The sequence below is a fragment of the Perna viridis genome, chromosome 7, assembly GCF_037379345.1.
Source record: "Perna viridis isolate PV_CMFRI_1.1 ecotype Kerala chromosome 7, ASM3737934v1, whole genome shotgun sequence".
Classification (NCBI taxonomy): Eukaryota; Metazoa; Mollusca; class Bivalvia; order Mytilida; family Mytilidae; genus Perna; species Perna viridis.
The window spans coordinates 45129498-45142566 of record NC_142451.1 but is presented as its reverse complement, the minus strand read 5'-3'; the positions used below and the strand labels follow the sequence as shown (position 1 = coordinate 45142566).

At 34.9% G+C, this 13069-nt stretch overlaps 1 protein-coding gene across 5 annotated transcripts; it reads left to right on the top strand.

Annotated features, from left to right (window-relative positions):
• Positions 1-850: 850 nt before the first annotated feature.
• Positions 851-12702, top strand: LOC148612901 (uncharacterized). Of its 5 annotated transcripts, XM_088594767.1 has the most exons (6): positions 851-1003; positions 3968-4041; positions 4651-4836; positions 6260-6519; positions 8287-8561; positions 10075-12702. In XM_088594767.1, exons 4-6 carry the CDS (start codon positions 6495-6497, stop codon positions 10696-10698), a joined length of 924 nt encoding a protein of 307 aa, XP_088450893.1. In that variant the 5' UTR covers positions 851-1003; positions 3968-4041; positions 4651-4836; positions 6260-6494; the 3' UTR covers positions 10699-12702. The 5 variants fall into 5 exon arrangements, with proteins under 5 accessions (XP_088450893.1, XP_088450894.1, XP_088450890.1 ...); XM_088594768.1 differs by lacking the exon at positions 4651-4836; XM_088594764.1 differs by lacking the exon at positions 6260-6519 and having other exon boundaries at positions 4754-4836.
• Positions 12703-13069: the final 367 nt, after the last annotated feature.

Sequence of the window (13069 nt, the reverse complement as noted above, 5' to 3'; positions counted from 1 at the left end):
ATTTGTCAACCCCATTATCCTTGTGTCCCATCCCATCTTTCATTTCATCATCATTTCATGTTCATTTTATCATTAATTTCATGTTCACCGTCTAAATATAGCTGAAATATTGCTGCTCGGACGTTAAACCCCAACAAACAAACAAAACAAACTTTTATTATATGTTTCCTGTGTTCATACAAAGTAAACAGTGATTTAAAATCTGATTTTATTGTGAGAGATGATTTACAACAACATTTATATATGTTCCCTCCTGGAGTTTTCAAGATATCAAACAAATTAAAAATGGATGCAGTCCATTATTTTCCTCATAATTTTCGTTTGATTCTAAAAAATCATCTTTTAGTAATCCAGCTGAAATGTTTTTAATACGGTATCAATAGATTATACTGGAGAAGTAGTGGGGGTATTATATGCTACACATAAAAAGATATAATTTTCAGTATGCCGATTTGTATAAAATACCAAGTCCACCGAAGAATCTACCGTTTTTAGATTTTTCTCTCTACATAGGAAAATATCGAAAGTCGAGAAAAGTTATATTGTCTCCATAAGTCTGAGCAGAGAATGGATTCGTATCCCGCTAAGGAAATCGACCAAACTTGGCATAGTAAATTTGCAGCATCGCATTAATCCAAGAGTTGGGATGAACCTTACACTTGATTAGTCTAGTCAGTCTAGCAAATCTAGTAATTTTTTCCCCTTAATCTAAACAAACCACATACCAAATATAAGTATGCATGCACCCGAGATAATAGTATTTATAAACAGTTTGTATATATATGGTACTTGTATTATAATGTTCCGGATGTAACGAGTGTGGTACAAATTTGACTTATGTACTATGTAATTTGATTCTAATTTAAGTGTTCCGGAGCCTTCGGTCAAAATGTAGGAGAAAGGATTACTTAGCTTTTGAAGTATCTAAATACACAACAGATAAAATCAACTTTGGAACAAAAAAAGTAAAATTCAACAGTGGTCAGTTCTCTTGATTAGAGAGGTAAGTTACAGTAACTTATTATCTTAATTCCTCTTTTTTTCTTCCTTTTTATAACTAAAATCTTCTCATTAACTGTTGAAAATACTGAGATAAATAGGAAAACTGTCAAAAATGGGCATTTGAATTTAATCAAGGTTGAAAAGGAAAAAAACAAAACAAAACAAAAACAAAACAAAATATAAAAAAACTATGGCAATTATAGTTAGGAAAAAACCTTTACCTTGAAAGTACTCAAAAAGAACATGTTACATTTATATAAACTACAACATGTCTTTCATAATTGTGACATATGAATTTTAATATATCTGTATATCGCTCTTGGACCCGTTTCTCCGGGGTCCTCTGCATCCTTGTTTAAGATGGTTGGGACGGGGCAATTTATTTTCAGCCTAATGTGGATTTCTTTGAGGCCTCGTGAACCGTGGACTTACAAGACACGATAGAACACTTGATTGTATATTAGCCGAAATTTGCTTGACATCTGTAACACTTTCAATGTAAGTGTGAACATCATCCTAATTCTTGAAGAACACACAAACTAATTTTATCCTCCTTGTGGTATATCCTTCCTTGATGTATCAAGTGATAATACAATTTTGGCTTCGTGCAATTTTCCGGTTCATTAATTCACTATGTTGTGGAGTTCTAAGACGGATTGTTCGCTAATGTTGTCTCTGACTCCATTTGTTAAAACAAATAATCTTCACTGTCTGTTTGTTTGATACATTGTCTAACTATAGTTTGCTCAAAGTTGTATGCGATCTTTTTTCTCTGTGTCAAATTTTGTTGACAATCTTTCAGGGACAAAATTTGAAGTGCTGGAAGTCCCGTAGAATTACAGGGTGTTTGTTTCACCTTTGTTCCTTAAAATCATGTTGTTTTGAGTTTAATGATAATATCTCGTTGTATTTTTCGTTTTCTACTTTTTTAATGCCTTCGTTTAGCTGTTTTATAAGGTCCTTTAACACTTGAATTTCTACGATATTCGTGACATTGTCTTTTTCAAATCTTTTTTCGAAGTTGTATTTTAAAATTTAGTTTTCTTTGGAGTTCGTGCACTTGGATACTGTGGTTACTTTGGGCAGCTCAAAGTTATTTCTTCGCTCTTGCAAATTATGTTGATGGGCATCTTTCTCAATTTTATGTTGATGTTTTCGTGACTGTGCCTCACTCATTTTGAAATGTTTAAATTTTACTTTTGAGAGACCGTATCTCTTCATTTTGTTCACGTGATTTGTTTCACTATTGTTTTACTCAAGGATTTAATTTTGTTTTCCGTCTTAGTGTCACTTTCCTCAGATTTTGCAGTAGAACTGGTTATTATTGCTTGCACAATATTATTTAAATCGGCTGCAACTTTTCTTTGTTGTGATTCACAGAATTTTGTGATTTTTTTATCCATTTGCTGAAATGTGTCTTTTACCTCGTTGATGACAGAAGAGGTTATAAATGGGTTGTTTGGGAAATGTTTTCGGAGGAGAATTCTAGAAGATGTCCGACCTTCATCTGCGTGCCTTTTGACAAGTTTTCCATTATCTTCCAGGTTTGAACTGTTTTGTGTCATTGTTCCAAACATATTCACAATTGTGCGTTAGGGTTTGAAGTGTTAGTTCGCAAACGTTGACCTGTTTGTGCCCGTACAGTTGTGGACCCTGATGACATGAACATGGTAAACTTGTATACATCATGCTTGTGCTTGTGGTAGATGATTTTTAGTGGACCTCGATGAAGATTTGTTTTTTTTTTGTTTTGGTCAGTGTCATCAAGCAACTTTACAGAGTATTTTCTCTTCAGTTCTAACCTCTCACAAAACTGTTCTAGATTTGTCAGAAGAACAATTCTATGACAGACTTAAAACTGTTCTATGACACTCTTAGGACTGTCGTAGAGCCGGTTCTTCAGACATTTCCCCTGAGAGATTAGAACTGATCTCATCTGTAGATACACAATGCACATACCCAGTAAGGATGGCGTTTTGCAGTTATTCTAAATGTAGTTGTGTGCTTCCTCCTCATAGTCATTACAGATACGTTCGAAGTCAGAGTTTTGATTTCTCAGGAAAGTTTGACTTTGGATATGTTGTTTTACAAATCATTTTAAACGATTCGTATATTGGGACGCCATCTTGGCTACAATTATCCAGTTCAGTGGTCATATGGATGTTTTATCGCAGAAATCAGTTGAGATGTGGTTTAATAGTTAGCATTTCATTTCATGAAGAAGGTTGTAGTTACCAGACCTTACAAATTATTCACCAGGTCTTCATTATCATGCTACCGAGTATATTGATGAAAATGTGAATACAAGTTCCCACTGGAACCGCTAACCGACAGGAACTTATTTTGTACAACAACGGCCTTGGCCCGTGCAGGTCCGGGTGTCAAAATAATAGGCCTGCAGCAGCGCTAAGCTTGTCGTAAAAGGCGACTAAATAGTGCTCAGAACCCAAGCTGGGGGTTAGGGCGCTCTGCCCACAGAGCAACTGTGTTGTGTGCCCCAGGTGGTGGAATGGGGTACCCCGGGCGTGTTACATGCTGGGGTTGTCAGGCTATAATACGGAAAACCTGACCGCAAACCATAGCGGGGCACCGTGTTGGGAAAGATGCCACGTTCCTCTGTGGTATTCTCCCGGAGTAGGAACCATAGGGCTCCGCCACAGGAGGCTAAATTGCCCGACCCTACCCACCTCTCCCTATTTCCAGTGGCAATCAACATTTGTCAACCCCATTATCCTTGTGTCCCATCCCATCTTTCATTTCATCATCATTTCATGTTCATTTATCATCCATTTCATGTTCATCGCCTGAATATAGGTGAAATATTGCTGCTCTGGCGTTAAACCCCAACAAACAAACAATAGCGCCATCTTAGCGTTATGGAGGAACGGACGTTGTTGGAATATGCATTTTAAATAATGACTGCGTACTTCCTTATGCGTCTTCTACTAATAAACATTCTTTTTAGAGAACAACGATGTATCTATACCACTACGGGAGTAACAAGTGTTGCGGTAAGACTGGCGACCCTCTTTGACAGCTGTGAGTATAGAAGTTAAAAGTTTAGAAAGAGGTTTGGTGGTACATTCATGATTATTCACTATATCTCTTCTTTGGACAGTGTAGTGGCAGTATAGATCTGAACATTGTTATTATTTTCTACGTCTACCTCTGATAAAAATCATTGGACGTAATACGTTTTGTAGACTAAAACAATGTTGCTTTGGACTTGATCTGCTGGTACGACAACATATTTAGTAGGCAATATTTTGCTACATCGGGGTCTTTGAAAACTGATGTAGCATTGAAACTCATTGATCTACTTAAAACTTTCATTCGTTTCAAAATTAAAGACCTCACGGCCTTTATTCACTCTGACAGAGAATCAATGTCTTCTTGTTATGTATTTAAATGTTGTATTATCCTCCATATAGAGAAGTTTATACTTATCAAAATAAAAAAAAATAAAAAAAATTCACTTCTTAAGAATTATCAGTCCATAATTAAAATACATTAAATGTACTCAACACTATATTTAGGTAATTATATGTCGGATTATTCGAATTGATTAATCATGTCGAACAAGAGAGTCCCGGAATTGCGATATATATAAACTTGATACCGAATATGCCATTTGGTTTGTGCCAATAGGTTTTACCAGACTACACAGGGAATCGATTTTTCGTATAACTGTTTAATGCCGATACGCACCAACGACTAGATAGATTTTAACTCGCCGTATATTCATTTAAAGTGCTTCCGAGGCATTCAATGATTGATAGTATGCCGCTAGAAGGACAATGTGAATGGTGCATAACAGTTTTAATTTTGTCTGGGGTAAGGATTTTTTAAGCTTGTATATTGATTATCAACAGTGCATCGTACACTTCATGTGACATCATACGAATTACACAAAAATTAAAAAGATTGACCATAACCTACACAACTTACTATTATGTGAGCATTACGAATTTTCCTGTGTTTGTTTTTTGGCTGTCGATGATAATTTTATATTTGATCACATTTGCTGCATGGGTAGGGTGTGCCAGGCGTATACACTTTTTTGTATGACATTTGTATATATATCTTGTACTGATTCCTGTTACAATGACACGTATATATTATGAATAGCATTAATTTAGTTACTATCTGCTGTATGTTTTCTATCCATGGCGATTACTGATAGTATATGTAAGAGAGAGAGAGAGAGAAAGAAAGAGGGAGAGAGGATACTTGTGTAATATATACATTTATATATCATGTATATTCTAAGTAACCACCATGGATAGTAATATGTGTGTCATTTTAATAGAAACTAACACTATGATTATTGAAATTAGTGAAAAAAGGGGGATTGCCGAGAAACTCGGTCCTTTTCCAAAGTATCTATGGAAATTTCTCAATTGCAGACTTATTATTTTAGACTTGGTAATCAAACACAATTATCGGACATGAGTAACAATAACTCTGAAATCACATAATGTCCTAACTTCCTCCCTTTCTCAAAACTAACAATTTTAATGAATAATGTCAAACTACTGTCATATCACAGCATAATTCAAATACAACTAATTTAACATGCTTCTTATAAACACTTTATATTATTTATTCTTGTTTCAACTAAAGAAGGAGTAACCGTCTTTCTTTTATTCTACAATATTTACATATGCCACGTGTGTCTGTGTTCTTTACTTTAATTGACCATTATGAACATTACAGGAGTTTCTTGGTAACACCTCATTCCTCTAATGAACTTAATTTACTAGTAGTACTGTATCTCGATTTCTGAAAGTGTGTAACTTTAGTGGCGGATCTAACTGCATGGAACCCCCTTTTTGGTTGAGTTCGTAAATTTTATGCAGCTTTGTGCTAAAAACTTGGACCCCTTGGAAAGTTGCATGCATTTTATGAAAAATTATACCAAAACCTGGCCTGGCTTTTGCTGCTTTAATTTGATCAATGCTGCAGAGAGGGCGAAAATGAATTAAGTCTGGATAATGTTTTGAGATGTTTCTTGTGTATTAAATGTAAACTCTCGCTATACATATATTGATATGCTGGTCATTCGAAGAACAATAGTCACCTATACACAATGGGTGATTTAAACTGTGTATAAGGGAGGACCATATCAGTGAATCTCAGGTGTTATTTTTGCACGCTCTGTTAAATTGAAAAAAAAATGACCCTGCAGAAGTCACTTCACGTAAAGTTGGTGTATCTCTTCATATTTAGGGGATGCTTGTCTTAAATTTTGTTTTAGATACACAGGTGTGTCTGTTGTCGGAGGGAAATTAGTGGTAAAATTGGGGCCTTATTTGTCGAAAGGTAATGGTGAACCTTAACACGTAAGAGGAACGCGACGAAGTAGTTGAAATATGTGTACACACACTTATGAACATGTCAATTTCTACAGAACAAGACATTGTACTTATCAGGACATAGGATCGCAAAGCTTACGTAACACTTATGAATTGGTTTGTTGAGGATTTACGTGTATGCAAGTCTTAGGGCCATATCCAGGTAAACATGGCTTGTGTATGATAAATTGTAGGACAAACATTCATTAAAACTCTCTTTTCAACCTTTTAAATAACCAGTAACTATAAACTGCTACCAAAGAATTTATTTATATAACTATTGCAAACAATAACATGCTCCCTATTTTCCTCAGTGGGGTATAGGAAGTGCTATGTCAATTGCTATGACAAAAATAAAAAAAAACAACAAAATAAACAACTAATCAACAACAAAAAACATGAAAAAAACACCCCTCCCCCCAAAAAAAAATAAGCAAGCAGACGAACAAGGTGGAGCATTAAAACAAGATGCCCATTATTAGTAAATGAAATGATAAAGCAAGATAAGATAAGTTTCCACACATTTGGGCTGAACCCAAATCCATTCTATCCTGGCTAATATAATATCTACTTAATGTAACATAGATTTTAACATCTAGCACCTCCCTTTTTCTGAGGAACCCTGGCTGGCACATCTCCTTTTTCTGAGGAATCCCAGGCTGACACCCTTCCTTTTCAATGTGTCTGGATCCGCCCCGGAATGCATGATGTCGTCATGTTAACATTATTAAATGCTAGTGGGTGTATAGTGATAGTGCTGTCAGTTCGTCATTCCATCCGTCCTTCCGTCCGTCCGTACATCCTTCCTTCCGTTACACAGGGGACCTATGTGTTATACGCTACTCCTCCTACACAACTGAATGGAATTGAATGAAGCTTTTACAGAATCTTTATTACATGTTCCATTTGTGCACCTCCTATTTTAGATTACGATCAATCTTTCTGTTTCACATAGCATAACATGGACTTTATTGTCATGTGTGAATATGGGAATATGGGGTACCAATCTCTTATCCGTTATTCCCCCTACACCACAGAATGGAATTGAACGAAACTTTCATTGGTTTTCGGTGGAGTTCGAGTTTCTCATTACATTTGTTGCTTTGTACGTACTATTTTATGTTTTGTTATGTATGCCTGTTTTCCATGTCTGGTCTTTGTCCCTGGATTACATTCTCTAGATTTCCGCTAGAATCTTGGATCCCTTGATCACTCTTTAATAAGGCAATGGGGAATTTTAAGTCGGTTATTTATTTATATGTTGTACTAGGATTTAGAGTTGTGTTGACCACTCGTGATAGGATAACACCATTCGTCCAACACAAGTAACCAAATAACCGAAGCAGCAATATACAAGTGAAGAAAAACCCATCTGCCATTGATACAAATATATGAATATACAATATGAAAATGACCCAACCTGATTAAAATACACGATCTAATATGTGCCAAGTCGAGGGTAGCGTAATTAAAAGATTTAATTTTAATTAGATTGTCAAATGACCTTTAAAAGAGAATCCATCCACCAATGACAAGTCAGTAGATCTGTTGGAGGGATTCGACTGGCACCTTACCCTCTAAAAGAATCTACCGACTGTCCAAAATAACCATTTTTGGAATCTTTAATAGCTGTTGTACACCTCATATTTTAGATTTTGACCCAAATCAACATGTAGGCTAAATAGTGCATGCTATCAAATGGGGAGTGGGGTATCAAGTAAGTTAATATTACTCACAGTTTCCTAGTTTTTTTGCATGCCTTCCCCTGGGGCCGTTGCTTATGTGAGCCAGCACAATAAAGATTCGGTTTAGTGTGTCGGTCTTGTACTATTCACTAGATTCTGTTCGATTAGTCAATCGTTCTCGTCCTGTAATATCTGCCAAAGAACTTTTAACCATAATCAACCGATCAATCATTATTATTTTGCAGTGAGACTTTACAAAGTCATTGGAATGGTCTTTCCTAGATCTCCAGTTAAAACACTTGTTGCAGTTGTTTTGATTGCCAATGCTGTACTGCTGTTTTATGCAGCATCTACGTTTTCATTTGGTCAAAGTAAATTTCTGACGCACTACGATTCACCATTAGTCGAAATTTCTGAGCAGGCAAAATTTCAATTACTTGATAAAGTCACCAAAACCCGGAATGAGCTGTCGAGACAGCTGAACGAAATGAGCAAAAAAGTTGGTCAAATGGAATGTCAGGTAAGAATTTCGCAAACACCATGATCAGACTGGTTGTCTAAATTCTGTAATACAACTTCTACATTACAGAAATGTTCCTTACCCAACGCTAACTCAGTTCTATCATTTTTTGTTTCAAGAATGTTTGAGTTTTAAATTATTGTTGGTGTAGAATATTTGCAATTTTCTGATGCTTATAGTTCTCACATTGGCGCATATTAAGAAAGCTCATTTCAATAACATTTTTGGATGTAACCTCTCCTCTGATTGGTTTACATTTCTTCATTTATCATCTCAACAGAACACTGTTTTCTGATTATGAAAAAAAAAATTGAAATATTTTCCCGTCTCTTTGAAACAAATTCAATGCACGTGGTAAACCCTTAAACATCAAATATTAGGGGGGGGGGGGGGGGCAACTATTTGATTTTGTGAGAAGGGCTTGGAAGAATTTTAAAATAAAAATTTTGACTCTGATCTTTAGAAAGTATAGAGTATCTATCTTGAAGGCGAGAGAAAAACATATTTTGATGCTTTCAAATCACTCTGGTATTTATGCATTTGCATATATGAATATACAAAAAAAAAATCAATGTTAGTGAAAAATAACCGCTAACATGGTGAAAATCCGGAGGAATCTTCCAAGACCCTCAATTCAAATAGTCATCCCCTTACAATTATTCCTTAAATGAAGGGATAGCCTTGCTGTTTTAATTTTTTTTTACATAAAATGTATTATATACTAGTAACCGCTTTCTTTGTCTGCCACTTGTAAAACACTTGAGAAATTGTATAAAAGCATTTTAAATTTAACTATTTTTGGTTTGTTGACAACTCTATAAATAACAAACTATACACGATTTTTTTATGGTTTGCTATCAAGCAAAGTCTAGGATACATTGTACATCAACACTGTAAATGAAGATCATCGAGTTTGAATTAACAATACGACCTTTAAAGTATAAATTGATAAATATCAGTATGTGATACGGAAAGTTAACTCGTCATTTATTACCTCTAGGCTACATGTTTATGGTCCATCGCCAATGCATGGTTACATGATGTAGCCAATATAATGTCACCGCGAACTTGCAAAATGTGCTTTCAGGCATGTTATTTCACTTCTTACGCTCTTACTTGTATACAAATCAATTACAACTTTTGGGTCCGTTATTGTTTGCATGTACATGTATAAATACATTTCTGTATTTTATTTTGTGGACACGTTAGTTGTTTGACTTGATTTGGAATTAAGAAATAAATCGCGGAAACTCTATTTTATCATTGTTTTACCATGTAAAACAATGTTAAAATGGAGTTTCCGTGATTTATTTCGACTCTAATAGGACTAGTTTCTTCGTACTGTTGAATAGACGCAGCTTTGTTTTGCACGAAATGATGGTTATGTTTTTATCACTTTTTTACCATGGCTGTGGTCTCAAGAGCTTTGATGCACGTCATATGAGAATAATTCGATGAAATTGACAGTTTTGTATTTAATGTAAGGATGATTTTATGTATTTCTACTTAACAGAACCAAGGGAATGGTGTCAGTAAACATGGTGGATGGTGCAAAGACTTGGGTAAAGAGACATCACGAGAACACAAAACTGACAAAAATATATTAAGTCCCTTATCTGAACTGCTTAAGAAAAAGCGGGTTGGTAGTTTTGGGGATGGACCTGGTGCATATAAACGTGAAATACTTAAATTAGGGCAAGTTGCTTCATATGATGCGTACGACGGTGCACCATTTTGTGAAGAAACTAGTAAGGGTACGGTGCAATTTATGGACTTAACCATTCCACAATATGGCATACCAATTTACGACTGGGTAATCTCCCTTGAAGTTGCAGAGCATATACCTCAAAAGTACGAGGATGTATACCTAGACAATGTATTTAGGCATGCAAAAGAAGGAATTATTTTAAGCTGGGCTATTCCAGGTCAGAATGGGGTTAGTCACGTGAATAATAAACCATTTTCGTTCGTTGTCGACGTCATGAAGAAAAATGGTTTTGTGCACGATAAAATAAAGTCCGACGAACTTAAAAAGGCAGCCTCTTTTTGGTGGTTGAGACAGAACATAAATATATATAGAAGAGAACACTTTTCTAAATTTAGCAACGAATCCATACTTTCTCAGTACTTTGTATAGCATTGTTATTGGTAGACATTCTTTCATTAAGCATAATATCAGTTGAAAAACAGAAAAAAACATGACCACGTGAAAGTAAGGGGTGGTGTTTTCGAAGTTCTCTAAGGGTTAAGGACGTGTCTTCAGACCCTCTTAAGACGCGTCTGTATCCTAAGTCGTGTTCCTGAAGTTCTCTTAACTTAGAATAAATCGCTTTTTTCGTCTTAACTTAAGGACACCAAATAAGTGTCTTAAGATCATCATTTCCTCATCAGAACTTTTTAGCGGCGTTTCGGCTACATTTCTTTTCTTAAAGAATGGGTAATTGCGCCTCCGAAGAGTTTGAATTTAGCATTTTCGCTCTCATTATTTTATGTGAACAGACGAGCATGACATGAACACACGCTTAGCTCGATTGAATGTAAAGAAATCGTGTATGATTTTTTACTTTGAACTCCGTGCAACACGACACGATGACACTTCAAATTATTTTTATTTTTCAAAAGAAATATTTTACAATTTTTAATCATATCACTTTTCCTATATTTTCTTGATAGTGCATTCGAAATTATGCATTATACTAAAATGCTGTACATGTTAGTGAATAAAATTCGCAAACAACTCTCTGTAAATTTGGACAGGAATCAATTAAAAACTAAATCATAAGGATTATTAATTGTTGACCAAGTTGTAGCTCATGAACAAATTGCGTTAGTTCATAAAATAAAAACTTAGTGGAGCCATTTTGATTGGACTCATTTTGTAGGAGTTATGCAACATGATCTATATTGATAAATTTCATTTACTTATAATTTTTTCAATATTTCTCAATAATATGCCATGTGGATTTATCTCCTCGGCATTTGTTTGGTACATTCATTCCATACTGGTAGGATGTATTGTTATATAGGCATACTTTACTGGCATTTTGATCCAACAAATTGGATATTTCTAAGATTATTTTGGACAATCTCAATTGAACATTTTTTTCATGGACTATGACATCATTAAACTAAATGTCTCTCAGTCAATTTAGGCAGGGATCAATATCTCCAAAGAAATGGCATGAATGGTTGTTTCAAATTTTGTAAGTTGTGTTGTTAGAAAGTGTTAATATTGGAGCATTGATTTTTATAATTTTTTTTGTGGAACATCGAAAATGATGATCTGTATTAACCAGCTATTTATAAAAGTAAGCAAACGGTTGGTATACAAATTTTAGCTTTATAGATATGGTATTTTGAATGTCATTGTTCTTGTCAGTGTGTATTTGTATATGAATGAATGATATAAGTATTTTACGTTACGTCACAGTAAGTGATTTCATACGGTTTTAATGAGCTGTATTTTTATTGGATATTGAATCTCATTATATTCAACGGGTACAATTGAATGTTATTGTATGCAGTGCAATATACCTTTGTGGGTACATGTAAGATCTAATTATATTTCTCAAATTAACAAAAGAAAACTTTACAGCACTGTTATGTAACTACGGTAAACAATGCAATACTCAGTGTCCCCATTTTTGTGATGAATGAATTCATAATAAAGTGAAGAATTAGAAAACTATGTCAATTGCTATGACGTATAGATAACGAGAAAACAAGCAAACGTACAAAATAAACCATTAAAAAACAAGACGTAAATTAGTTAAACAAAAGGATAAAGCTAGAACAGAAATGTTCCCACACGTTTAGGCTGAACCCAAATCCATTCTATCCAGGCCAACATATTACTGAATGCCATGTGGCTGGGCACTCTGTTTACTGATTCTGAATACATTCTGTTGTTTCGGATAAATCACCATGACAAATTTTAATATACAGAAATCGATCTTAGAATCACAACCAGAATGACTAGTAACAAAACCCAGCACGTTGACATACGCACAACGGCTGAAAACAGATGGTCGATAATGGAGGATTTGTCGTCTGCTTCGTGTAAAAATACATTGTGCGATATTGTGGTTATTTGTTCATCAACTATATATTGGCTTGCTTCATTAAAATACTTCTTTCTAGATTTTTTTTTCAGATTTATTATCCTTTTGTTGGAAGTTTCGATTTATCATTTTGTACGGAAGGAACAGAAATTACACAAAAGTAACCGTGATACGGAAACAAATTGAGAGTGAACACCAAGTGGCTTAATTTTTAACCTTGCTTTTAAGGACAAATTCATGAGCATTCTCGGCTATCACAAATGAAAAATGTGACGTTTTCTGGGCTGAAAATTCGATCACGGCATCCTGCTCCTACATGTATAAGAAGTTGGATCCTCGATGACCTTAATGTTATTATCTTGAAGTTGGGGATCTGGTCAACTGCTTTTTGATATACCAGGCTACCATGAAGTTGTTTTGACAAGTAAATAGCATATACCACATGTA

What these genes read in the sequence shown, in the direction of transcription:
- LOC148612901 (XM_088594764.1), top strand. Translation starts at nt 4,806, where the DNA reads ATGGTGCATAACAGTTTTAATTTTGTCTGGG. An exon ending in CAGTTTTAATTTTGTCTGGG is followed by an intron (nt 4,837 to 8,286) that starts GTAAGGATTTTT and finishes ATTATTTTGCAG; the next exon opens with TGAGACTTTACAAAGTCATT. An exon ending in TTGGTCAAATGGAATGTCAG is followed by an intron (nt 8,562 to 10,074) that starts GTAAGAATTTCG and finishes TCTACTTAACAG; the next exon opens with AACCAAGGGAATGGTGTCAG.